Raw genomic sequence first — 27,351 nt, 5'->3', positions numbered from 1 at the left:
AGTTAGGCTTAAAAATTGTAACAGAAGGGCCAGCCGAGTCGCATAGTGGTTAAGTTTGCAGCTCTGCTTCCATGGCCTAGGGTTTTCGGTTTCAGATCCTGAGCACGGACCTACACACTGCTCATCAAGTCGTGCTGTGGTGGCGTCCCACATATAAAATAGAGGAAGATTGGCACACATGTTAGCTCAAGGTCAGTCTTCTTCACCAAAAAAAAAAAGTGAAACAGAAAATAAATCTGGTTTGGGGATTAGGAAGATCTTCTTAAATCTAAGGTTCTGAAATATTGAAATGTGTTACTAAAGAGGTTAAGATACACACACACACAAAGAAAAAAACAAATTTTTGTGTGTGTGTGAAAAGTTTGTTTTTCTGGGATATTGGGTGGATGAATATATGCAAACTTTTTTTGCAAAATCTTTTGCTGCTCAGAGGCACACGAGTTGAATCTTAAATCTTTCATGTGATAGTTTGCCAGTTTCTTTATGCTCAAGGTTGACAGGTAAGAAAACTCCTAACTTGGTTTAGCTGAAATATTCGTAAGGTGGAAGTACTGCCAAATCGTGGTTTCCTACCTTTTCAAGAATGGTTGTCAAATCGTTGTGGACTCCTGTATGAGTGGCTTTACTTTTAATATCTGTTTGAGAAAATATGCCAAGACCAAAAACTATTTTGAAATCAGCAACTGTTTGTTTTAATGTATTTAAACACATTAAATGTATTTAATCACAGCAGTGGTTATCTGTGTTATCTTTGAAAAGTAATTCAAATAATTCCAAGTACCATGTGGATTTTCAGACCACTTGCAAGAACTAGAGTCCACCAGGGCCTGGGACCGTGGGTTCAGAACCACGGCTCTGGAGAGAATCTTAGAGCAGGCTTACTTCTGGATGTTAAAATTGGAAATGGAGTATGGAAGAATATAAAAAAGGGTATATAATGTAAAAATTCTTCGTGAAATTTTTTTAAATGGAAAAAAGTTTATACAGTTGTATCATAATTTAACATTTTCCTAACGTTAACTTACTGTCATGGCTGATAAAGTAGGAGTAATGAGGAATTGAACTACTTCTGATAAAACTATTGGTCCAATATAGGTGTGATGTGATATATTGATCCAGGTTCATCATTTATCTTTGGAGTTAATTGCTATTCAAGTGAATTTCTAATTATTTTCTTGGTTCCATTTTGTTTCCTTTTCTCACATTACTCTGATTCTTGGTGAATTATAGCTTCAAGTTTATTTTTCTTTCTAAAATATTCACTAAGTCAGGTTTAAATGCTGATGTTTAGGATAAAGATGGAGATAGAGCCGTTCATCACGCAGCCTTTGGAGATGAAGGGGCTGTGATAGAGGTCCTACACCGAGGCAGCGCTGACTTGAATGCTCGCAACAAGCGCCGACAGACACCGCTTCATATTGCTGTCAATAAAGGCCATCTTCAAGTTGTGAAGACTTTATTGGATTTTGGCTGTCATCCCAGTCTTCAGGTAAAACCTTTAAAAAAAAAATATGTTCCACAGGTATTGCTAGAGTCCTATTAAAGGGAAGTACTAGGTTCTGTGGGAAGCATTTCTTTGTTATCAGTTCTTTTTCATACAGCCATAGTAAATGATACGAAAGGTGTAGAACGTAATAAAATTGGCAGCTATTCCTTCTTAGAAAAGCCTTTTTTAAGAAAGTGTCGGTAGATCAGTTTTATTTTGGGGAATGGGGATGGGGCCTTGAAGTGTAATTGGCTGCATTTCATGATAGTTACTTCATAACTGTCTAAATTATTTTAATTGTAGCTTAATTTATCTTAGAGTCTTGATCTAGTCATTAGTCTAGTCTTGGAAGATTTCCTGTTTGGAAAATATGTAGTGTTTTACGGTTGATTTACACTAGGGTCTACTTTCTTTTTTTTTTTAAGATTTTATTTTTTCCTTTTTCTCCCCAAAGCCCCCCGGTACATAGTTGTATATTCTTTGTTGTGGGTCCTTCTAGTTGTGGCATGCGGGACGCTGCCTCAGCGTGGTTTGATGAGCAGTGCCATGTCCGCGCCCAGGATTCGAACCAACGAAACACTGGGCCGCCTGCAGCGGAGCGCAGGAACTTAACCACTCGGCCACGGGGCCAGCCCCTAGGGTCTACTTTTTGAAGCAAGAGTCCTCTAAGAAGTGATTCTTTCCATCCAAAGTTTTAGCAACCAGGTGAATTAAACTGGATAGTTCTTAGAAAAGTAATGAAGAAGAACAACTGAGGACTGAGGGTTTGAGAAGAACTGAAAGAATTGGAGATTTTGTTCGGCTAGATGGTTATTACAGACTAGAATTTCTGAGGTTCAGCCATTTTGGAACTGCCAGCTTTTAAGTGGATGGCAGAGTTGGAGGACGGAGGAGGAACTTGGGGGTGCTAATCTGTTGAGAGGGAGGGAATTTATACCTGCTGACTTTTTTTTGGTCTGAAATGGGAGGCATAGTCATCTGTTGAGATTGAATGGAGAGTGGTAGATATAGAAAGGGTAATTGAGAAGAGTGATAAAGGTTTTGAATAGCTACTGTGGGGACCAAAAGGCAGGACAGATCAGAGCTTGTAGAAGTTTATTCCAACCATGTTAAGAGTCCGTCTCAAATGGGAGTCTGTGAAATTGTTAGTGCCACCAGATAGTAGGAAAGTAGGTGGATTGTTGGATTGAACATGCATTAGGAATTTCTTACATGGGTGGATGAATATATGCAAACTTTTTTTTTGCAAAATCTTTTGCAAAAGTTTGCAAAGTTGGCAAACTTTTTCTGTAAAGGGCCAGATAATATTTTAGGTTTTCATATGATTTCTATCACAGCTATGCATTATTGCCATTGTAGCATGAAAGCAGCCATTGATTATACATAAATGAATAAGTGTGGCTGTATTCCAATAAAACTATTTGCAAAGATAGATGTCAGGCTGGATTTGGCCACCGTGGTATACACCAAAGGTTAGGCTATATATGGCTTGAAAATAGTATTTATGAAACTATGAAAAATGAGATCTCAATTATCCATTTGTGTAGATGACTGATAATGATTAACAGCTTATTTCTAAATCAGTTGATTAATGAAAAAAAAGTAGTCATCTTGAAAAAAAGGCAGACTGAGACTGCCAAATTTTCTTCTACATTTGGTTTTACTTTGAGGTAACTAGCTACTTTCCTGCCCTTTGAAAACATTTAGATTAATGATTCTCGGCCATGGCTACACGATATATTCAGCTGGGGAGCTCTGAAAAATACTGATGTGTGGGTCTCACCCCTAGAGATTCTGGTTTAGTTAGTCTGAAGAACAGCCTGGGTATCAGGGTTTTTAAGAGCTCCCCAGCAGATTCTACAGCACAGCCGAGGTTGAGAACCACTGACTCATTGCTGTGGGGCCCTGAGACTGGTGTAGTTTGGTATGGAACTTCCGGGTACAGAAATTAATGGTAGGAATATGGTATAGCAGACCATTTTAAACTAACGAACTTTTGGGGGCAGCTTTTCCATATCATTAAGTTTTGTTATTTGCTGAATTATGTTTGAGAGTGCTTTTTTGATATTTCTTTGTTTATTGTGATCTCCATCTAGATTGAGTATGAGTTTATTTACTATAATGAGGCTGTTTCTTGCCTGCATGTTTTTATTTAAAATTTTTTTTTAAAGCTTGGCACCTGAGCTGACGACTATTGCCAATCTTTTTTTTTTTTTCCTTCTCCGCAAAGCCCCCCACTACATAGTTGTATGTCCTAGTTGTGAGTGCCTCTGGTTGTGCTATGTGGGATGCCACCCCAGCATGGCTTGATGAGTGGTGCTAGGTGCACGCCCAGGATCTGAACCGATGAAATCCTGGGCCACTAAAGTAGAGCACATGAACTTAACCACTCGGCCTCGGGGCTGGCCCACCTGCATTTTTTTAATTTGACACACAGCATGTTTTATTGATGGTGTTGGATACAGCTTCTGTTTTTGTTTCTTTGTTTAGTAATTCAGTATAAGTATTAATGTTATATGTGATGATTGATTGAAGAAGAACTAATGAAAGTCTCTTTAAACTTAAAAAAACCCACAAAGGATTCTGAAGGTGATACCCCTCTTCATGATGCAATAAGTAAGAAACGTGATGACATCCTGGCAGTTCTTCTGGAAGCTGGAGCAGATGTTACCATTACAAACAACAATGGATTTAATGCTCTACACCACGCTGCACTAAGAGGAAATCCCAGGTAAAGATGTCACCTTTTACTATTTTATATGCAATTTAAAAATATTTTCCTCTTGCTGGTTCTCTTTTTCTGATACTGATGAGGAAATAATTTTGGCTATCTTAGGTATTTTAAGTCATTTTAAGGTCTGTGAAAATTGTGTCTTCATTAAATAGATTAGTTTTATATGATGATATTTCTCACTGTTAAAGTAATCAAGTATTATGAAATGGCTATTTAAATATATGTTAAATATGGATATAAAGTATCAGAAATACTCGCTTATATTCTAAAGATTTAATTAAACTTCAGTTTTATGTTTCTTCAAAATCATTCTCAGGGTGCACTCTAATCATGTTATCCATTTGCATAGTAATTATTTTTTTTAACTTGCTGCTAAGTAACTATTAAATTATCTAATTCTTTATTAATATAATTAGTTATCTATACTTTAGTGTAGATGTTCTCCAACTGTTGATATAATAATAGGTGGTGTACGGAAAAAAGTATTTGATGGTTGAAGTTTGAGAAAGACTTTTGGGAAGTCACAGAATTCATAAAATATCTGCAGAGTCCCACAGAAAAGGAAAATCTTAGCTTTGCTTAAGCTAGAACTTTCTGTGAATGAATGTTTTAGAATAACTATCTTGAGAAGCATTTTAGAAAATTCTGCATTAGATGTCTTCTGTTCAATCAATCCTACATATCTCGAATGAAGGAATTGTTCACTTTGAAGTTTATTTTGATAGTTTATCTTGAATTTTTTATAGTTGAGATATAACATTATATTAGTTTCAGATATACAACATAATGATTCGATATATGTATATATTGCAAAATGATCACCACGATAAGTCCATCACCGCACGTAGAGATCTTCTGTGTGTGTTGAGAACTTTTAAGATCTGTTCTCTTCGCAACTTTCAAACGTGCAATAGACAATACAGTATTATTAACTATAGTCACCATGAATCTTATTCTTTGCTCCTATATTGCATTTTTCTATCATGTTTCCTTCTGACTTTTTGCTACTTTTTAACTTCTTAGGATCACCACTAGAGGGTGGGCACAGAGAACAAAAGGATTTTATTGCTATTGCTTGTTGGTACCCATAAAAATGGGTATATAATGTAGGATGAAATAAATGACCATATTTTAGATTATGTCTTGATTTGTTTTTCGAATTACAAATATTTGAACACTTCGTACTGACATTATGAAGGAGAGAAAACAGTATTATATGTGCCCTGCTTTTCAAATAGAAGTTGATGATGATGATGGCGATAGCACTTAACACATGCCAGGCCTCTACTAAGTGGTTAACATGCATTATCTCATTTAATCCTTTGAACAGCTTTTTGAGGTAGGTGTTAATATCCTCATTTTATAGATGACAATGTGAGGCTTACAAAGAGATGACTTGACTTAGACAAGATCACACAGTTGACTAGCAGAGTAGCTGGAACTTGAGCTAGGCCTGTCTGACTTTAGAATCGTGGTTCTTAACCACTTTATATTGCCTTTCCTGTATTATGGTCTATATGTGAGGCAAGACTGAAACACATGACAGTGAATGATTTAAGTAAGAATGTATTAATACATCACTCCCCTTGCTGCTTCTTTGTTTAGGGTTATCTTGGACTACTCTGTCACTAATTCTGAACTTCCAGTTAGTTCTAAAATTCCATTTATTCTACAAGTCTTTTCAACCCATTCCGTTTCTATTTCCATTGTTGCTGACCTAAGCACTCACCACTTTTACCCGGACCATTACAGTATCTTTCTAATTGTTCTCCCTGATTTCAGTCTTATCTCTGATTTAACTTTCATGCAATTCCCAAATTGTCATTCTAAAAGCGCAGATCTAATAGCTCCCCTCTCCTGTTTCAAAATCTTCAGTCGCTTCCTATTGTACGTGGAATAAAATCTGTGCACCTTGACTTCGCATTCAGACCCACTTCTGGTGTGTTCTGTGCCTGTCTTCCTAACTTTATCTCCCACTAATTAAAAGCTCTCTGCCCACCTTGCCCTTTAGCTACATTACACTACACTCTTTTCCTAAAATAGTCTGTCAGCTTTCTTCTCTCATTTATTTGAGCATTTTCTTTCATCAGGATGTCCTTATCCCCTTTATCTTAACCATCTTTCTTCCACAACTCCTAGATCTCATCACTGAAATTATTTTCTTTCTGCCCTGTACTTCCTTGTCTGTGTTCTTGTTTTATTGCACTTATAATCTACTTTGTGCTGTACCTTACTTAGTATGTGCCTTTTTATGTTTCTTTTAAAATTGTGGGCCCTCGTATTCATCTGTATATTTCCCACAATGCTTTCACTCCAGTAGGGACTGAGTAAGTGTTAGTCTTAATTTGATAGCACAGTGTTAGTTATCACAAGAATATTTATGATAAATTACAAAATAAGTTCTGTAGAAAAACTCTTAGTTCAAACAGAGCGATTACTTCAGATTAGAATGGTCAGAAAGAGATTTTATTGAGGGAATTTATTTAGGTTACGGTATTAAATTATAAAGTTTAAGATATGCTGAAAATTGGAATGTTTAGGAAATGAGTAACTTTCAAATATTTTGGATTGTTTCACTTTTTTGGGAGTAGGCACAGTATATTTAATAATGCTAAGTGTATACAAGGAGGAGAAAATACACTACTTCGGTTTCTTCACTTCTTGAGAATTCCTCTGAAAATTTATAACAGTGACTCCTCCAACCAGGTAATTGGTGTTGTGTGATATTTAAAAAAAAAAATTCATTCTACAACAAAGTGGTGCTTTAGTTTAAAGCTACATGACTTCTTTGTTCCTATTTCCTTAAGACATTTTATGTAGCTTGCCAGATAGAGAATGTGATTTTAATTGGACACTAAAGAGTATCAGAAGATGACACAACTTTTATATCAGTTGTAATTACAGGTTGGGTTGTTTTGAGTTCTTTTTTGCTTATCAAATTTCTTATTCTTAAAATTGGCTCTTCTTTCCTTGTGCTGACTAGTAATGTCATAAGACAGAAGGAACCGTTTTTGGTGTACTCAGAATTTTAAAAAAAGTGTTTGCCCTTAACACTTATTTGAGAAAACCAGATATAGTACATTATTATTTCCAGAACCTGATGAACTTAGCATTTTTAGATAAAATATTGAATATAATTAACAGATGTGCTAACATTTTCTCCTTTGTTATAAACATTTTATAATTTATGTAACTTAGCCTATGACCTTGAATTGTAGCATTTTAATTTGTTGTTTGTGAGCTTTGTTTTGTGTGGCAGTTATACTTCTTCAGGATTCTTGGCTTAGTTGACTTTATGTATAGTCAGTTTTAATTGCAGTTGATGGCACTTTAGTTAGTATGATTCTTAGCTATTTTTGAGGGTTTTTTTAATTAGAATGTGTATATTTTTTCTACAATAAATTATTTACATTATTGTGAGTATAATTTAATACCAGCACAAATATTTATGTGTAATTGTTTTGATTTATTATGGTTAGTAATTTGGAGAAATTTCCAAAATTTGTATGTGCATGTGTACACATGTGGAATTTAAGTATTATTCTATTCCCTAGCTTTTCTTTTAGTTAATAATAATTCTTCAGCAATAAGTCAATAACACAGTAGAGTTAATAATTATTGAATATGCTTTTCTAAAAGAAAATGTAGTTTTCCTGGTCATCAAAAATATTTCTAGATAGCCTATATTTTTCAAGAATATACTTTGAGATCTAGATTTCAAAGCTGCAGGTGAATATGGATTCCAGATTTCAAAGCTAATCTTGATATTTCCTCATAATATGACAGTAAGTGAAATAAAAACATTAAGAGAAAAGAAGTTATAAGCCATTTCTTTTCTTTCAGAATTGTGGAAGAGAATTATGTTTTTGCTATGAGACACTGAGTGCTTTGGTCATGCTTTATAAAGTTTGGAGCATTTTAGAATGCAGTTACAATGTTTTAATATAGTAGCTTTTTTTTTTTTATTTTAAGAAATCTTAACTAAGAACAATGCTGTTTGCGTATTCTGATAGTTGATATTTATAGGGATGTTTTCCCTAGAGTTTAGCCATATTATTTTTTCTTTTTGTATATGGGTAAAATTTCAGATTTAAATGAATAGCAGAAATCATTTCTATTGTTAAAAATGAAAACTAAATATCTTTGGATTAGCATTAATCAGCACATTACGCAGATACTTTTTGTGAGGATGTTGCACTTTTAGCTGCCTTTTAGTTTTTAGAGCTCCCTCTAAGCTCTAAAATGAAAATAAATTAGCATTGTTGTCTGCAGAGCTGGCAAAAAACAATTGATAGGTATTTTGGAGGTGCTGATAATATTATAAAGTTACTTTATATAATGTTATTTACAAATTTTTCTTTAATATAAATTAAATGTGAAAAGTAACAGTAAAATATGAGTCAACCACATGATGTGATATACGTGTTATGATTTCAGGTTAGTGCTAGGATAACTTCACAGGCATTTTTTCTTTCTTATCTGTCTGTTCCCAAAAGACACCTACTAAATCTTGCTGAATATGTGAGCAACTCATATTTTCCCTCTAGAATGTTATGATACCTTTAACTTTTTAAATTCTGAAATATAGTCTGGTAAATGAGACAGTGTTGAATATAGGAAGATTTGATAATCTGGACCATATCTTGGTGTTTAATGTTTCCCTTTTCTTATAAACTCTGAACATGCTGAGTGCTTTATGGTCATGTGTGTTGTTTAATGAAGGGGGTGTCATTCAGTGATTTCATTGTGTGAACATCATAAGAGTGTACTTAACACAAACCTAGATGAGGTAGCCTCATACCCCTAGGTTATTTGATACTAATCTTATGGGACCACTGTCATATGTGCAGTCCATTGTTGACCAAAATGTTGTTATGCAGTCTGTGACTGTCTGTAAAAAGTAGCTCAGAGTCTATTAAATGATAGAATACTTGTAGTATGTCCGTTTTCTCTCATATGTGTTCATACATACATACATCTACTCTCAAACACTATGTACCCTGTAATATATAAATATATTGAATGTGACTGAGATGTAATTAATATGAGCAAAGTGGCCTATTAACTTGAATGAAGTGATAAGATTTTTTTTACATATAACTTCTTTTGCCCACATTCTTTTAGGGGATGGTTTTTGCTTTAAAATAGAAGAGTGGTCAGAAGTTGAGGATTGTGTGAACATCCGGGTTTCTAATACTACTTGCCATCAGTAACCCTTCGTTAATTCTGAATGTTTGTCTCTATTAAAGAACATTACATATCTGTAGTTTTATTGCAGTCAGTAAGAAAATTAGGGGGATGTTGGATCACTTTTCTTTTTCCTCTTCCTTCATTTCTCTCCACTGAGAGAGAGGCTTGTGTGTATATATTTTTTTGTGAAGGACAAAGAAGACAGAGTGAGGAGAGTCGTAGAATGTTATTATTAGAAGAGATCTTCAGGGGCCAGCCCCGTGGCCGACTGGTTAAGTTTGTGTGCTCTGCTTTGGCGGCCCAGGGTTTTGGCAGTTTGGATCCTGGGCACAGACCTAGCACTGTTCATCAAGCCATGCTGAGGCGGCGTCCCACATGCCACAACTAGAAGCACCTACAACTAGAATATACAAGTATGTATTGCGGGACTTTGGGGAGAAGGAGAAGAAGAAGAAGATTGACAGCTGATGTTAGCTCAGGGCCAATCTTTAAAAAAAAAAAAGAAGACGTCTTCATTTTACAACTGATGGAAACAAGGATGGAGAGCTAAAATATCTACACGAGTAAAAAGTAGCAGTGCTTAGCATTTTCTTTGTTTTTTGAGGATTAAAAACTTTTGGTTCAGGTTTAGAAAAATTAGATACTTACTGTTTGTCTCTTTACAAGATATTCTGCGTTATCATCTCCTTTTTCACTTTACCCATCAATATTCAGGTAAATAGCAGTAAAATTAAAGCCAATCCTATGAAAGATAGTGACCCAACGTTTCTAGGGTATTATTTTATATAATGTTATATTTTTCTTTAAATTTAAAATATGCACATGTCCATGTGAACCACACTGTGGCATTCCCGTTATGGTTTCAGGTGATCTTCCCAGATATTTTCTTCCTTTCGAGGAAGTTTTTTATTATTATTATTATGTGGCATAGTCTAGATTTCATTACCATTTCTTTTCTAAAGGATAAGAAATTTAATACCAAGAGACCATATATAAGTATAATTGTTTTATTTGAAATCCTTAAGTTATCCACATATTTTTCATAAAGCTTTTTATAAACATTGTTGACCATAATGACTCTTCCAAGTAGAATTAACAGGAACAAATTATTTGATTTAAACCACAGTCTGAATAATTTAAATAAGTTGAAATTAGTTGATGTCCGATTGATATTCGGAAATGCAAACGCTTGGTTGTCCTGTAGTAATCAATGCATAGCTACAGCTGGTTGAAGGGGACCAAATCCATTGAAGAGGCGATTTGGTTCCATTTTACCAGCTCTAGCAAAGCATTGCAGTGCTGCCACTTTGGGATCCAGAACAGTTAAAATGCATTTTATTTGTAAAATTATGATTATGGACCATCTACTAATGTTAGAGATTCTCGTATTGGTACTTCAGTCATTGAATGTAAAATTTTCTATTTTAAACACACTTTTCCTACTGTTTCCTACTCTAATAGTGCAGAAGTCTTTACCATTTAATACATTGTTAATGCATTAAAGAATTATCAATGTACATCCTTTTTTTGGACACCTTTGCTTAATTCTTAAATGTAGACAGTAAACCTGTTTCAAAACCAACAACATTTAAAGGAACAAATAGACCTTGATGTGTTTCAGAGTGATGTTTTCCATTTATCTCAAGGCAGTAAACCAAGTAAATAAGCTAATAGGTTAGGGAAGAGTACTGCTAGTCATACTTTTCTACCGCTGCTGCTTTTTTTGGTGTTTTACTTGAGGACTAATAGCAAGTTGCTGACAGGGGGTGGAGGAATATGAGTGGCCTTAAGAAAGTACCTCTGCCCTTTGGTTTATAAATAGATCACACGTGTAGTCAGTGTATTCCTTGGACTTGTGTTGAAAGGAACTACGATGTGTGCCAGCTTCTTTTTCTTTGTTTTTGCTTATGTAGTGTTAGTAATCATCGGTTAGTAATTTAACCCTTTAAAGATCTATTTCATTGACTGAATTCTCTGTCATTTTGGGTACAGATTGCTTAGTTACTTCTCATTCTCAGCTTAATAATACATGGACTTGTGGTGGTTAGCTACAATCCATGAATTTGAATGTTAAAATCTGCCATTAAAACTCAGTATAGCAGGTTTTTGTTATTATGTGATTTCAGTGTTGCATTTCAATATTGAGAAGGGATTTCTTCTGAAATATACTTGCTTAAAATAAAAGTTTGAGAAATTATAGTTTGCCTATAAGGTAAATGCTCCCAGTGAAATGTAAAGAGTAAAGAAATAGTTACTGTTTGGAACTAAACTGGGAGAAGGTCAACACTAATTCAGGCAGTATTCAAACAATTCTCATATTAAGTATATTCTGCATCTGTTGGTTGGTAAGTATCTTGCTATTGGTGAAATTAATGTAACTACAGTTCTTTCCATCATTTATTCTAATAGAAGTGAAGCAGGTGTTAAATTGCCTGGACTTAAGTGCTGAAGATAGCAGTAAAACTGGCTTCTATTTTTACTAGTTACAGGGGAGCTGTTTAGCAGATCCAGTTGCTCAAGTGTCCTTTTGGATAGCACTTCAGTTTCGTATACTGGCCATATCGGGGCAAGGAGAGGCCATGGAAAAAAAAATAGTACAGCATTTGATAATGTCAGCATCTGTTATCCCTGTCAGAGAGACATTGAAATGTTTGAGTTACACCAGTGTCAGCAGATGCCCAGGGTTTAATATGTACTCAGTTAAAAATGAACAGCTGATCTAAGTGATGGGTGTGACATTTTGGAGTGATTGAAAGTACTCTTAGATGTGTTAAATTAAACTTGTAAACACTAGAGTCAGTAGAGAATTTTATTTTTTTTTAAATGAATAACAGATGCTGTCATTTGTTTTTCTAAGGATTATATACTCTTAATATTATAGCCACAGGATTCTTAGGCGCTGAGGTATTTTAAAGTAATTATTAAAAACCTTTATACCTATAGAATAACGAATATAATTGTTCATTATAAAACATGGGTATAGTAATACCCTTTGAGTAGTTTTATAGAGGAATCTCTGCTTTTGAGATATGTATTTTCAGATTTTGGTATTTAGGGCATGTACAGTTAAACTTGAATGGAATATGAAGCATTCCCATTCTGTTTGTGGATGACCAAAAAGAAAACGGCTATGCTTCAGTGAGTTAAGCTTTGAACTAATTTTTTCTTTGAAAATATACAATTTTTAAATAATGAGCTTTTTATAATTTCTGTAAACATACAATAATTTATATGCTACCATATCTAATAGTCATTCTCTCATTCTTTATAATTTGCTGATAAAATGAAAATCATCTTTTGACAGTTAACTATCTAGTTATCTTATTAAACAGAGAGAAAAGTAACTATAGTTAACCTTCTAGCCATTTCTATTCAACTTGTGACACAAAAAATTTTAAAAATGATTATGCTTTTTACACACATTTAAATATTCCAGTTGAAATAATACTTTTAGTAAGAAATGATTAGGATATATGAATATTATTATTAGAATTTGTATTTTCTAAGTCTATCATAGCTTAAAACAGATACTGCTTATAAGTTGTTGCTAGTATCTATTATGTATAATTTTATTAATATATAAATGTTATACAAAATAAATTTTGTATAAAAAGTATTTTGATATTTCTAACATACTATAAATAGTGGATCTATCACATTTATAAAAATTGAATTGTAGTTGCATAATACCAATAAAAGATGGTTATTTTATCTGTGTAAATTGATTTCTTGACTATAGTGTTTTCATTTTGTGTGTCCCCTTTGGAGAAAGTAAATTCAAGGATAATATAGATAATAAATTAAATTTTAAAAAAATATTTGCCAGTCTGTTACCAACATGCCCTGTTGACTTATAGCTGTGGCCCAAATTTTTTCATTTTTCATGCGTCAATCTTATGTTTTAATTTATTCTAAGTACTAACTTAGCATTTAAAGTGGAGACTGGGTTAAGGATCTGATAAACTTGAAGAGGACAAGGACCACTTTTCTTTTTTCTTTGGGAGTGGAATTTTACTTAAAAGATAGTCTTAGAATTATGACATATAGCTTTCGAAAAAGAAAACCGTTTTACAAAACTTGCTTCAGAAATTCCTCTAATATTATTAAATGATAAATTTATCAAAATGTCAATAGCTGTAAAAATGTAAATGAGGTCAGCTTTTGTTATATCTTGTTTTTCTTAACAGATCAGTCGACCCTACTAATATGACATAATTAAATTAAGGTCAAATTGTGGAAACAGAAGATAGGTCATGTGTATCCCTCATTCTTTTGTGCTAGTAATACTGTTTTCTCCTTTGTGTTCAAATTTTAATCATGAGTGCTTAATTTAAAAATGTAAAATGTAGTATGTTTTAAACTTAAAAGATTTAAAAGGAGTTTCGTGATGATTTTAAATCTATGTCAGTAGAACTCTCTTTCTTCACAAAATGTAAATCTTAGTGACATTTAGTTTCCATCTGTAAGTAGAAGGTACATTTAATGGTGTTAGTATTACCAAAGGTCGTCTCTTTGATGCTAGGTTAATTTCTCATATGAAGGTCATTCACCTAGAAAGAAGCAGGGGCAGTTTAGTTCCCTCCTGGCAGTTTATTGCCTACCAAAAATACATACTTCTTTACATTCCATAGCATTGTATGTTCATATGGGTACATAAAGAAGTATGTACTCTGAGTAGGTATTACTAAGTTCTTAGCTGTAAAAACATGATATGTTTTATTTTCCCATTTGTTAGTAAAACATTCAGCTTACAGATGTAGAACAATGGTAGATCATTTGCAGAGACTGTCAAAGACTAAACTTGATGACAGATTTACCTGAAGCATGACATTATTAGTGCCATTTATGGTTCCTTGTTCTTGGTGGACATATACTTCTAAACAGTGACCAGTTATCTGTTGAACTTTGTCCTGGTTTGGTTCTTTTTGCAAGAGATTCGTAGAATCGGTGGAGTTTTGCAGTGTGTTTCAGAAATTGGTAAGACCGGTGTAGTGTATCTTGATAGTCGTCAGAGCAAATTTCTTCATATTTTGTAATTTGCTTCTGAAACCTACAAATAGATAGTAATTAATTCAGTGAAAATTCTTTTTACAAACTAGATATCTTAGAGTGTGAGTTAAGTGAATTTTTAAAGATGATGAATTTTTTGTTAGTTTTTTTAAGGTCACAGATAAGAACTCATGATCATTTGAAAACTTCTTTGTTGTTTCCTTTGTCTTTATTAGTTACTTAACCTGAATTTTGCACTTTGGTGCTTCTGTTTAGGTTAATTGTAAATTCAAATAAATGTATAAATATCTAATTTTGGTAAGTTTAGTTCTTTAATTTTTTTAATATAAAGGGTAACTACCAGGACAGAGAACTTTTCCAAAATCTCACTTAAAAGAACTGAAAAGTGTTAGCCTATGAGTACTTGGATTTTAGCTTGATTGTTCAGCATGAAAAGAAATTATAGTTGGTATATCGCCTTTAATTATTGTGATATTAAAAGGTTAATTTAAAAGGATACTGTAAGAAATGTTCAGATTTGGGAAAGGAGGGGAAAAAAGGCAGGGAAATTTCTGCAGCCTGTGGTAAAAAGCTAGTGCAGCTCATAGAGAGCAAATCAGAACGTAGCACTGGACAGCCCAGGACTAGAGCAGTTCCAGCAGTGCAGCGTTAGAGTTTCACCATGTACATTCTGATTTATTTTTGTGGCCAACTAAGAGTAAGCATTAAAAAGTATTTTGAGATCTGCCAAGTTTCTTGGTTGACTAAAGCTTGAAATAGACAGTTAATAGTTTTTAAAAGATGGCATGCTTTGGGAGCAGGATGTGATTTATGAGGGATGCAAAATCACCATTTAATCTGAAACAATAAAGGCTAAATCTTTAATAATGTAAATGACAGTAAGGGATTTGTGCATTTTTGAGATGCAGAGTTATCAGCTGTGATACTTGAACAACATTCCTTTTTACGCTACGTAAGCTCTCTGCTTGAAGTGTGAAATTAGGCTATGCCCAGATAGAATTTAATTTAACAATAAAAACACATATCGAGTCAATAATAGATAAGCATGCAGGAAGTCGTAAGCATCCTTAAAAGTACAGGCCTTCTGCTCTGTTACCTGTAAGCTTAGTGTCATGCAGCATTTGCAGCAGGGAGAGAGAGAGTGACCCAGAGAGTCACATCAGCAGCAGCCATCTCATCTTGATTGTTTCTTCACTCTGTTCGCTGATTCAGCACTTCTTTTCATGAGCCGGGGGAAGTGAGGGGGAAGTATCATGATCACAGAACCTTACCTTTTAAGATAGATTTGAAAAACAAATGAGCAGACAAAAATAAATCAGCCATCTTTCCCTCTCCCTTCCCTTACTCTTAAAAAAGCACTACAATAGAATTGAATCAACGTTGGCCATTTGATTTGGAATGTCATATTAATTGCACAGGTATGAGTACCTTATATCTGCTGTATAGAAAGTTAAGCAACCAAGGAAGGTTGCTACAATGACCAAGAAAATGAACCTCACTTATTTTTCAGATGAAATGCTTCAGAAGAGGGGAAAAGTTTCAGAGGAAGTTAATTTTATAATCTAAAAAAGACAAACCAAAGAACAAAACGCACCTCACTCCCCCAAGTAACTCAACATTCACCCTGTTTCCCTTCGCCCACCAGAGCACATTGGGTTCTTCTGACTTCTCAGGAAATAGTCTGCATCTTTCTTGCTCTGAGATTGTTTTGGTTTTTAATTTCCAGGATTAAATGGTAGATCTATATTGAAGCTACCTTGTCATATCCAGAGGTCAAGTCTGCAAGCAAGGTCAGGACTTCCACATGGTCACTACAGAGCTTAACTTATATTCTTCCCTCAGTGGCCACAGGCTAAACTGTTACAGCTTTATAGGCAGCTAAGCATTTGAAACATGCACTCCCAGGCAAACAGGCTCTCTTGTGCCTCTCTCTTCCCTGACCATATTTAGTCAACCATAGCAAAAAATAGTCTCTCAGCTGTCGATTGTCGATCCAAAAGCTGAGGAAGCCTCTATCTTGCTTTCTGCCTATTGATTGTTCATCCTGCGGTCCAAACACTGCTTTGCCATTTGTCCTGCCCTTTTTTTTTTTTTTTTTTTTAAAGCACTGCCAAATAAAGCGGTCTCTCATGTTTCCACTTACATTTCCCAGATTTTCACTGAGCTTGCGCCGAGACTAGGAAAGCCTGATGCGGCTGTCAGTATACTTAGAAGCACTGCAGAGAAAAAAGGAAAGAGGGAAAAATCATCCTGGCTAGTAGCAAGACAGTCTTTACACAGATAGGAACAAGTAAAATCCCTCCATTGCCAAAATATATTTCATAAGCTGATTCTTTCTTGGTAAAAAATATTATGGATAATGCTATTTTACATAGATAAAGGCCTGAAGGGATTTTGTAGTGTTATCTTTAGAGCTAGTTGTTGCTGTACACGCTTTTTAAGTTCAGTGAATAATATTTGATTGAAAAATATGTAGAAATGGTAAGTAGAACCTGTATATTAAAGGTGGAAATCATTAAGGAAGAAGACAGTAGCATGTAAATGAAATCTTGAAATGCTACTTAAAACTTGTAATTTGGTGTCAATTTTAGTTAATTTTTTTTAGTGCTTAGGTGAAAAACACTCTGGAGACTTTTGAGAAATTGTGTACTTTTATATTGAAACTTTATATATAACTATTAAAATGCGTTTTATTATTGTATTTCATTTTCAAATGTGAAGTGGTTTTCCCCCTCTTCTACATGTCATTATTCTTTAATTTTCTGAAACAGCGTTTAGGCATGATCATTTCACACTTTACCACAGACTAAAATTGTCATTAACCTATCTATAACTTTGCCACAGTGTATGTCTCAAAGGAAGAATACTTTTGCTCTAAATTTTAATAGCGTATTTACAATAAATTTTAATATTGAAATTTTTTTAACCAAGGAGAAAAAATATCACGTCAAATCCAACAAACTTGTGAAGATACAATTTAAGATCTTACAAAGCTAGAAAGTGCCCAAGAGAAACCAACTGTATGCCTGGTTCTTAAGGCAAATATATTCTCTTAAGTATTCATTCAGTTAAGAATCAAGAAAAACCATTATCAGCTTTCTAAGCTCATTCTCCTACAAGGGAAATTTGTCTTTGATGTCCTTTTTGTCTTCAGCCTTTAATACCATAGCAGTTTAATTATTTTGGCTAGCTATTTTAAAACGGTGACACAAAGAATGCTTTAGATATTTGGCAGTTTTAAAGAACCAACTTTCCTAGATATTGAAATAATTTTACGCATATTGTGAGAAGATGACACGTCTCAGAGTGTAGATAGGTTAATTTTCAGGTTTCTAAATTCCCCCATATTTGCTGACCATTTTGTAGCAGTGAGAGGTTTTTTTTGTTTTTCCCCCCAGCACTTATATAATATATTAAGTGCCATGCACTCTTCTAGCCCTTTTGAATTTTTATAACAACGCTATGAGCTAAGATTTGTGATTCTTCTCGCATTTCATAGATGAGAAAACTGAGGCGTAGAAGTTAAGTAACCTGCTTAAGTCCCTAGCCATTCAGTTTGCTGTTGCCAGAGTCTGAACCCACGTAGTTTGCCTTCAGCTTCCTAGCTATTCACCACCGTGCCATGCTGCTGCTCTAGTTTGTAATGATGAACTCAGTTAGGGAGTTACCACTCTTGGGGACTGGAGCAGACATCAAAAATACAGTTATGTTGGGGCTGGCTCCGTGGCCGAGTGGTTAAGTTCGCGCGCTCCGCTGCAGGCGGCCCAGTGTTTCGTTGGTTCGAATCCTGGGCGCGGACATGGCACTGCTCATCAGACCACGCTGAGGCAGCGTCCCACATGCCACAACTAGAAGGACCCACAACGAAGAATATACAAAACAGCTATGTACGGGGGGCTTTGGGGAGAAAAAGGAAAAAATAAAATCTTTTAAAAAAAAATACAGTTATGTTGCTAATATCCTTGCCTGGGTATATTCGGAAAGATGATTATTCATTTGATTGTGCTTCGTTTGTTCCATGCAACAAAACCTGAGCTTCTTATACTAGGTATACAAAGGGGATATAAAGATAAGCAAAATGGGTTTCCCTAGCCTAGAGCATAGAAGGAAAAATAAGGACTGGCTGGTCATTTAAGAGATAATTTTAATTGTCTTTGGTTTAAAAATGATCGAGTATTCACCTGTGCAACTCTTCTGCACCCTGTATTGTCATTTTGAGCTAAGTTCAACTACATTCCCAAAGTTCTGTTAAATGAATTTAGGCTAAACTAATGGACCTTTTAATTATGCTATCTGTCAAAAAAAGAGTTTTTGGGGAAAAAAAGAAAAGCACAACAAAAAAGAATTAAAAGAACATAAGTAATGTCTATTCACTGTATCTTTTTCATTGAGAGAAAAAAGCGTCCGTATTAATTTATGAAAGTGATTACCATGGATAGTGTTTTGGTATATACCCTCGTAGACTTCTTGTCTGCATCCATTCAGATAGGGGTGTGTATTGAACAAAAACGTGTTCAGACCTGTTACGTACTAACCTGCTTTTAGCACGCCCAAAAGAACTTCTACTTGGGATTGGTCGACTTTCTTTATAAGTTCCTTTCTGGATTCTGAACCAGCATGTTTTAACTGTTATTTGAGGGATTGTTCATTAACTTAATAAGCATTTATTGAACACCTAATATGTGCTATAGTGCTATTCTATTTGTTTTTTTTTTTCCATTAAGTAATAGTAATATGTAAGGCCTCTACAGTATGGTTTGTTTGGAAAAATGTTGCCTGTCTCTGAAGAAAAGTTGCAAAGCATTGCAGGCCCTAAAAATGGACCCAGTGCCATTTGACTATTACATACCAATGCAGACAGCTGCCTGTCCCCTCTGCTTCTCAGAACTCATTTGTTCATCATTCAGCAAACGTTTGAGTGTTACCATGTGCCAGGGATTATACTAGGCACCACTATTAGTTGTTCCGGAACTTAATGCTTCTTTGGCACTATTCACAAATGCCTGCTTAACTGGTAGTAAGATCTTATCTTTAAACCATCCATGTCCTTACCCTCTTGGAAAACAACCAGATTGAGAAATAAAGAAGCGTGTTTGAGCATTAGGGAAAATATCTCCGAATGTCATATACTGTGTTCCATAGGTGAGAGTCTGTTGGCTTAATACAATGATTGATTTATTGAACTGGTAATACCCTCATCCCAGCAACTCTGTGAGCCTCTGTGCTTGCAGGATAACAACAGATTCCTCTTAATTAACTGAGGTGCTGTGGGGAACAGCCTGCAACTGGCCTTCGTGGTTCTATCATGTCTATCCCATGGGAAGAAAGGAGACAAGCCACTCAGAGCTGCTCTTGACATGAGGGTGAGGGGCCTAGGGACTGTTCTTTTTAACTTGTCCTTAGCTCACCTTGCGGGCTGGGCCCAAAGACTGGCTCTTTTTTTGAGGCCTTGTATTATTTGTTTTTGTTTGGTTGGTTTCTGTGGGAGGGGGAGGGGGTCAGGAATGAACATTAATTAGTGGCTTTCTAATTAAGATGAGAGCATTGTAGTCCTCTGTTGAAATTAATCTACCCCAAATCTCCAGTATAGAAGAATTCTAAATAGTTTATGTAGGTACTCCACCCTCAAGGAAATGGAGCATAACTTTCCACTCCTTAAGTGTAGGCTGTGCATAGTGACTTCCTTCCAAAGAGTATATAGGCTGGTTCCGTAGTATAGAAAGGGGGTAAAAGAGTATCTTCACAGTGGAGAAGCCTGACAAACACTACCTCAGCCAGGTGATCAAGGTCAACATCGAGAGCGATAAGTCACATTGATAGTGTGCACCCTTGATGTGATGTGATGAAATGGCACTTTACCTTTATGACCTTCTTCCCCAAAACTCATAATCCCAGAGTAATCATGGGAAAAACATCAGACAGATTCCACCTGAGGAACATTCTACAAAATCCCTGATTAGTACTTCTCAATGTTGTCAAAGTCATCAAAAACGAGGAGAGTCTGAGAAACTGTCACAGCTAGGGGGAGCCTAAGGAGACTTGACAACTAAACGTAATGTGGTATTCTGGAGTGGAAAAAGAACATTAAATAAAAACTAAGGAAATAGGAGTGAAGTATGGATTATAGTTAATCACAGTCAGTGCTGGTTCATTAATTGTAACAAACGTACCGTCCTCATGTAAAATGGTAACAATACGAGTGAAGAACTCTGTACTACCTTCACAATTTTCTGTAAATCTAAAACAGTTCTAAAATAAAAAGTTTCTTTACAAACAGCAACAACAAAAATTAATCAGCTCACTCCTGGCTATTGACAGTTGACTTTTGCATTCATTTTGATTTGGGCCTATCTGAAGTGTTTCTCCACAATTTATACCAATTAATCAGGAGTTGATTTTGCTGTAATTGAGTTATCAATAAAATGTTGTTTAGTCTCATGTTCTTTTATAAGTATATTAAGGCAAGAGAGTATATTTTAGAATAATTTTTATCAAGACCAGTCTTAAAAGGATTTAGTTATTTAAAGGGAAGCCTTTTTTATTTGAATGCTGATAATTTTGAGTTTGTGGAAATTGTGAAGTGGTTAGATTTGTGTGGAGGAGGGTACAGAGGATAGATGTGGAAGGGGCTGTTACAAATGTCCAGAGGAAAGGTAATGAAAGCCTATCTGCAGAGTATTGGGGTCCATGGAAAAGAGTAGTTTTAGTCTTAACAGGGAAAATCAACAGGACAAATTGAATGTGGGAGTAAAAAGGGAGGAAAGGGTCTAAATGATTCCCAGGTTTCTGACTTGGGTGACCGGTTAAATGGTAATAAGAATAACCAAAATCGAGAATATAGGAAGAGGAAAGGAAAAAATGGGGATTTGTACTATGTAGGTTATAATCTTAGAGTTGTCCTAACACTTTATATTGAAGAGTTTTAGACTCTGTAATAAAATGTTTTACCTACGTTATATCATTTAATTCTTACAGCAACCTTGTATTTTATAGAGACTTCTATGGAAGTTTTGATACTAGATATGAATCACGACCATTTGTTGCAGTTAGAGATATGAGATAGAAATGTTATGATTGTGTAGTTGGGGCTTTACAGGGCCAGGATATGGACTTCAGCTTTGTAGGTCCAGAAGTAATTAGACTTGAGATGACTAACATTAATTGACTTGTAGGAGATTGATGTATAAATCAGAATGCCAAGTTGCTATTTACAGAAAGAAATACTATGTGAAATGGATTATAGTACTCATACCAGCTGATCAGCAGGGGTTTTTTCCCCCCTACTGGGAGAAAAAAGAAATCTGTGAAAAGCTAAATTAAAATTGGAAAATGATTGGTGAGCAAGATGCTTGGTTGGATGATCTTAATAGACAATGTCATCACCCTGTGGTGACTTTCCATATGATGATGTACTGAAAGCTGATAGCATTTTACTGATTTTACTAGGGGGCAGATCAGAATACTGGGAGTGCTTCTCAGAGAACTTTCTCTGTGGATGATGCTGCTGATACACTGATAAATTCTTTTTCTCATTCTTTCTCCAGGCTTCATACAAACTATTTCTTCACTCATTTTTTTTTTTAACTAGTCATTGTTTTCCAGAAAAAGACAATTTTCATTTTTTTTATTGTAATTTCATCCTGGTGATTTCTGTTATTTTTAATTTTTATCCTAATTGGACTTCTGAGTCTCCTCTTCTATAAATCTCTTCTTCTCTAGTTGGTATCTCTATCTTTTACTTACTAATTAACTGTTGTCTGATGTATTCACCTCATCTGCCAAAATAACACTGTTTCTGTGAGAAATCAGAAATTACCATTTGTCTTTAAAACACTTTGCTAGTAATATAATTTACTTAATTAGTTTAAAATGAGGCATTTGGATTAACTAATGCCACATATCTTTTAATTCTTATTTTTATGATATCTTAATCTCTCAGGATTTCAAGAACAACAAAGATTTTAATATGGTTATTCTATTGTATAATTTACCATGTTTCTGTAAGTAGGACTAATTAACAGAATAAATTTGTGCTGAAATGAAAACTTGCTCTCCGTAAATCTGAATTTTGTAGTTTAATATTAGGATTTGATTTACTTTGTAGATTGTGATCTAGAAGTGAATTAGGATTATTTTGTCACTTCCAACAGTAGCCTGAAATTACTACCTTTCCCTTGTTCTGACAGTTCAGTTATTGTACTGAGAAGAAAAAGCAAAGACATGAAGTAATGAGAGAACAGAGAGGCAACAAGCTTTCAAGAATACATATCTGTTTCTATTTAAATGCATTAGTAACTTTCTGATCCATTGGCTCTTCTTTCTGAGGGACTTCAGCTTTCCCTAGCTTTTCCCCTGTTCACTTGTGAAGTGCAAGACCAGAAGAACAAGTAAGTGATGGCTCCATCTCAACAGACAGCTTATACTCAGAGGAGGAATCGCTCCTCTCTCTCTGTCCTTCCTTTGAGGTGTTGGCAGTGTAATGTGGGAATGTACTTCTGAAACTGGAATAGAAGACAGTGGGAAACATGGTTCCATAAGACCCAACTTCTAAGGAATATCTATTCAGTAATGTGACTTAAAAAAAAAAACAACGATGAAATTAGCATGGACCCACTTTCTAATTTAAAACTTAGTGTAACATTTATATATGTTGGCTACAAGAAGTAAAGTTGTAAATTAAAAAGATTTAAATAGTAAGCTCAAATATTATCTTAGTGTTTTAACTTAAATTTTTTTTATGAAACTAATACATATACGTAGCTGAGTCAAATAGTCCCACAAAGCTTGTAATGAAAGAGAGCTGTCTTCTGCTTTATCCCTCTTCATCTCTGTCCTCCTCCACCCGCCAAATAACTTGCAGCTTATCCAACAGTTTCTTAATTTATCAGTTGTAGGCATTATCTACTGATTTCATGTCACAGAAAGTGAAGATTTAAAATTATTAACATCCTCTGTTACCACCATTTCTTTCAACAAAGTTATATCACAATTTTTCTTTAAATCAATAACCTATGTTTACATTATTTTTAATGATTACATTTTGTTTTTAATAAAACTTTTTTCACATGATTTAGTGCTTACATCTTCAAAACTCTCCAAAAGAATTGTAAAACTCCTATATATTCTGTTTTTCACGTGGCCAAATGTGTAGGATAATCGATAATGTATGGCATTAGCGTCATGATTATGTCCTAGCCAAACATTCACTAGTATAATCTTGGGCCAGCACGTTTCCCCTTTAAGAATCTGAAATAGAGACCGGCCCCGAGGCCCACTGGTTAAGTTTGGGCGCTCCGCTTCAGCGGTCCAGGGTTTTGCTGGTTTGGATCCTGGGCACAGACGTGGCACCGCTCATCAGGCCATGCTGAGGTGGCGTCCCACGTAGCACAGCCAGAGGACTCACAACTAGAATATACAACTATGTAGTGGGGGGTTTTGGGGAGAAGAAGAAAAAAAAGAGAAGATTGCCAACAGTTGTTAGCTCAGGTGCCAATCTTTAAAAAAAAAAATCTGAAACAAAGTCTACATAAGGTCTAGTATTTTATTTTAATCTACTGAATGAGGAGGATTAGAATCCTTAGAATTACTGAAAACGAACTAAAGCAGGAAACCTTAGCTTTGTATGAGGTTCATGAATGGGATTTAGGGGTTTGTAGACGTCCTCAGAATTGTAGGTAAAGATTTTTGCATGCGTTTCTCTGGGGAAGAGCCCATAGCTTTCCATTGATTTCCAAAGAAGTCTGTCACCCCTAAACAATGATTGTAACTTTAGTAACAATCACTGAAAGGTGTCTTTAGGCTGAGATTTCCAGTATACTTTGGATCACAAACCTGTTTAAAAACCTGATAAAAACTATAAACTCCCTTGGGGCCGGCCCGGTGGCACAGCAGTTAAGTGTGCACATTCTGCTTCGGCAGCCCGGGGTTCGCCGGTTTGGATCCCAGGTGCGGACATGGCACCATTTGGCAAGCCATGCTGTGGTAGGTGTCCCACATGGAATGTTAGCTCAGGGCCAGTCTTCCTCAGCTAAACAGAGGAGGATTGGCAGCAGATGTTAGCTCAGGGCTAATCTTCCTTGGGGAAAAAAAAACCCCCAAAAAACTATAAACTCCCAAATTTGAGTACAATTTTAGAGGTTCTTGGATACTCCAAAGCCTGTTCTCAGGCTTTTTGGACTCCTACATGGGATTCATAGACCACTTCCATTAAGGAAACATATTCTGTGTCATGTTGGGCCATAGTGTCAATAATATTTTAGAGACTTAAATGGTTTCCTTTACACACATTCTGCATCTTCAGGCTGTTTCTCCGTACATTTATAACATTTCTCTATTCAAATTTTTCTCTCTCTTATATATCACCTTAGGAAAAACTATCTCAATATGTATCTTACTCGTATTTCTTGCCCTTTTTTTACTTACCTTTTTTACTATTGGAACAATTTTAAAAGCTTTTCTGTGTTTACTTCCCTTCTTTAGGTATGGGGGAAGATTCAGTGTCTAATATATTTATCAGCGCTGTCCTTGCCAAGTCCGACATTCTTTATAAGAGCAATTACCTTAGGTCTCAGTCTTAAAAAAAACAACTGGTGGAATATATTAAGGGAGCTTTTTTCCAAATTGTATTATGGGTTTTCCACATAGAACCTTTCTGTTAAGAAAAGTTGCTTCTAATTTCCCTTTTCTTTTTGTGGGATGGGGTAGCTTTTTCTTTAAGAAGCATCATTTCTTGATAATTAGTTCCCCTCTTCCTTTATGGTTTAATCTTTAGTGCTCTTTAGGATTACTTTGTCTTTTTGGCTTTGAAAATACTTCATTACCAATTCTTAAATATTAGATTATAATGATTGTTTTGTGTGTTTTGCTATCAACTGGATTTGGCACTACTAAATTACATATATCAGATTTTTAATTCTGCAGAATTCGTGATAATTTCCCAGCTACATAAAATTTGTCTTATCACTGTTTTTCCTACTATGTTATTGTTGTTACCTGGTTGTTCTTCATTAACTCTTTTATTAATATATACTATTCAAATTGAACCTGAGAGATTCTACAAAGCTAAAATTGTGTCCTTTTTAGGGTATTTTTTTTCTCCTTTGGTTTTTTTTCCCCCCTCTCATAATATTTCCCCTTTATAGCACTCTCATTCTATTTTTCTGCTATTCTCCAAATAGTGATATTTTGTTTACGTCTTAAAATATCAAAAAGTTGTGCATTTGAGATTTAGAAAAATTGAATTTCTGTTTGTCTCTAAGGGCATACTTTTCTTTAAAGAAGTATATTTTCATTTGATTGCAGAAGTTCCTTTTGAATATTTTTTCCAAGGAAAATAAAATATTAAATTAAATATCAAATTATGTAAATATCAAAATAATGTAAATTTGATTTTCAGTGCAATGCGTGTTTTACTATCTAAATTACCAAGACCATGGATTGTGGATGAGAAGAAAGATGATGGTTATACTGCCTTGCATCTGGCTGCCCTTAATAATCATGTAGAAGTGGCTGAACTGTTGGTACATCAGGTAGGAAAAGCAGTTCAATAATTTTTAACAATTTTGGACCATTGCCATTCATTTATTACTTCATCAACTACCTATTAGTAGGTTACAGTAAAATCCCATGATGATGCAAATTCAGATATAGTGCATATTCAGTCTTCTCCCTAACACTGGCTCTTAAATAAAGGGAGGCGGGAGAGAGAGAGAGAGAGAGAGTGTGTGTGTGTGTGTGTGTGTGTGTGTGTGTGTGTGTGTGTGAGGGTGAATACGTCAGCTCAGAATTGCCTCTGCACAGTCTTCCTGGATTGGTGCAATGAAATTGGCATCAACTAAAAGGGATTCCCCAAATCGTTGTCACTGTTGTGGAAGTATCAGTCAGCCACAGGACTAAGAACTGTCATGTTGATATCTAAGCTGGTGTGGCCTGTTGCCATCAGGTAACACCAGGCTGTAGCCAGGATCTGGGGGTTCAGTTCATGACTACTGATGGACCTCTGGAATCTGTGGTTGGAAAGCAGCACAGGCTCACTTTAGTCATTTTATTTATCTCAGAAATAAGATGACTGCATTTTTATGCAGTTGGGTTTTTGGGGAACCTATTTATTGCAGTTTTATGATGATGTTTTAGTATATTCAGAAAACTTTTAAAATGCTTCAGTCAAGCATATGCCACGTAGAAGCACTGAAGGTACCAAAGAATTATCCGTGATCCCTGACTCCAAGGAACTTACAGTCTAGTTAAGAAGATGAAACAGCAGAAAAATTTAGTGGATAGTACATTATTTGTAACTAAGTCCTGGATCATAAGATAGACACTCCATAAACTACAGAAATTTAAAGGAATTGTTCAAAAGTTAAAACCACATTTCACCTGCCGTTTTAAGCCTTTATTATTAAAATTATTTTTATTAGATGTATTGTTAATTATGATAAATTCCTTTTCATCCAAAATCCAAATAACTAACCTTAAGCCAATACCACGCTGTCTGGGTGATTGTTGCTTTGTGGTAAGTCTCCAGATCAGTTAGAGGAAGTCTTCCAACTTGATTGTTCTTTCTCAGAATTACTTTAATATTCTAGATCTTTCGAATTTCCATATTTTAGAATCAGATTATTAGTTTCTATTAAAAAGTCTTTTGGTAGTTTGTTTTTGCACATATTAGATTTATCTTTAATTTTTTTGATGATACTGTAAATTGTTTTAAATTTCAATTTCTAATTGTATATTACTACTATATGGAAATACAGTTTTTTTGGGTATATTGACCATGTATCCTGTGACCTTGCTTAAATTTCCATATGTCATTAGGGAAATGTAAATAACAGCTACAATGAAACACTACTGATCATCAACTACAGGGCCTGAAAACCAAGTGTTGATGAGGAGGTGGAGCAATTAGAATTCACAGACATTGCTGGTGTTTTTT

The 27,351-nt window shown here is 35.0% G+C and overlaps 1 protein-coding gene, 1 long non-coding RNA gene and 2 other non-coding genes across 5 annotated transcripts in view; 1 reads left to right on the top strand and 3 right to left on the bottom strand.

The window, feature by feature from the left end:
• The window catches only part of MIB1 (MIB E3 ubiquitin protein ligase 1), a 141,075-nt gene that overhangs the window by 80,962 nt on the left and 32,762 nt on the right, over positions 1 to 27,351 (top strand). For both annotated transcript variants that reach the window (XM_023647510.2, XM_014727680.3), the window contains exons 11-13: positions 1,292 to 1,489; positions 4,066 to 4,217; positions 25,816 to 25,948. In XM_023647510.2, coding sequence (XP_023503278.1) covers positions 1,292 to 1,489; positions 4,066 to 4,217; positions 25,816 to 25,948 — 483 coding nt within the window. The remainder of the gene's footprint in view (positions 1 to 1,291; positions 1,490 to 4,065; positions 4,218 to 25,815; positions 25,949 to 27,351) is intronic.
• On the bottom strand, positions 669 to 16,485 carry LOC102150314 (uncharacterized). The gene is made up of 4 exons (XR_002809857.2): positions 16,177 to 16,485; positions 15,517 to 15,691; positions 14,228 to 14,460; positions 669 to 1,496 (listed from the first exon to the last, which is right to left on the bottom strand). It is a non-coding gene; the product is annotated as an uncharacterized lncRNA (long non-coding RNA).
• Positions 10,628 to 10,695, bottom strand: MIR133A (microRNA mir-133a). The gene has a single exon (NR_032878.1). It is a non-coding gene; the product is annotated as a microRNA mir-133a (primary transcript).
• Positions 14,010 to 14,087, bottom strand: MIR1-1 (microRNA mir-1-1). The gene has a single exon (NR_032875.1). It is a non-coding gene; the product is annotated as a microRNA mir-1-1 (primary transcript).

This window comes from Equus caballus, chromosome 8, assembly GCF_041296265.1.
Source record: "Equus caballus isolate H_3958 breed thoroughbred chromosome 8, TB-T2T, whole genome shotgun sequence".
Taxonomy (NCBI): Eukaryota; Metazoa; Chordata; class Mammalia; order Perissodactyla; family Equidae; genus Equus; species Equus caballus.
Note: the sequence above shows the minus strand (reverse complement) of the source record. Positions and strands in the feature narration are given on the sequence as shown.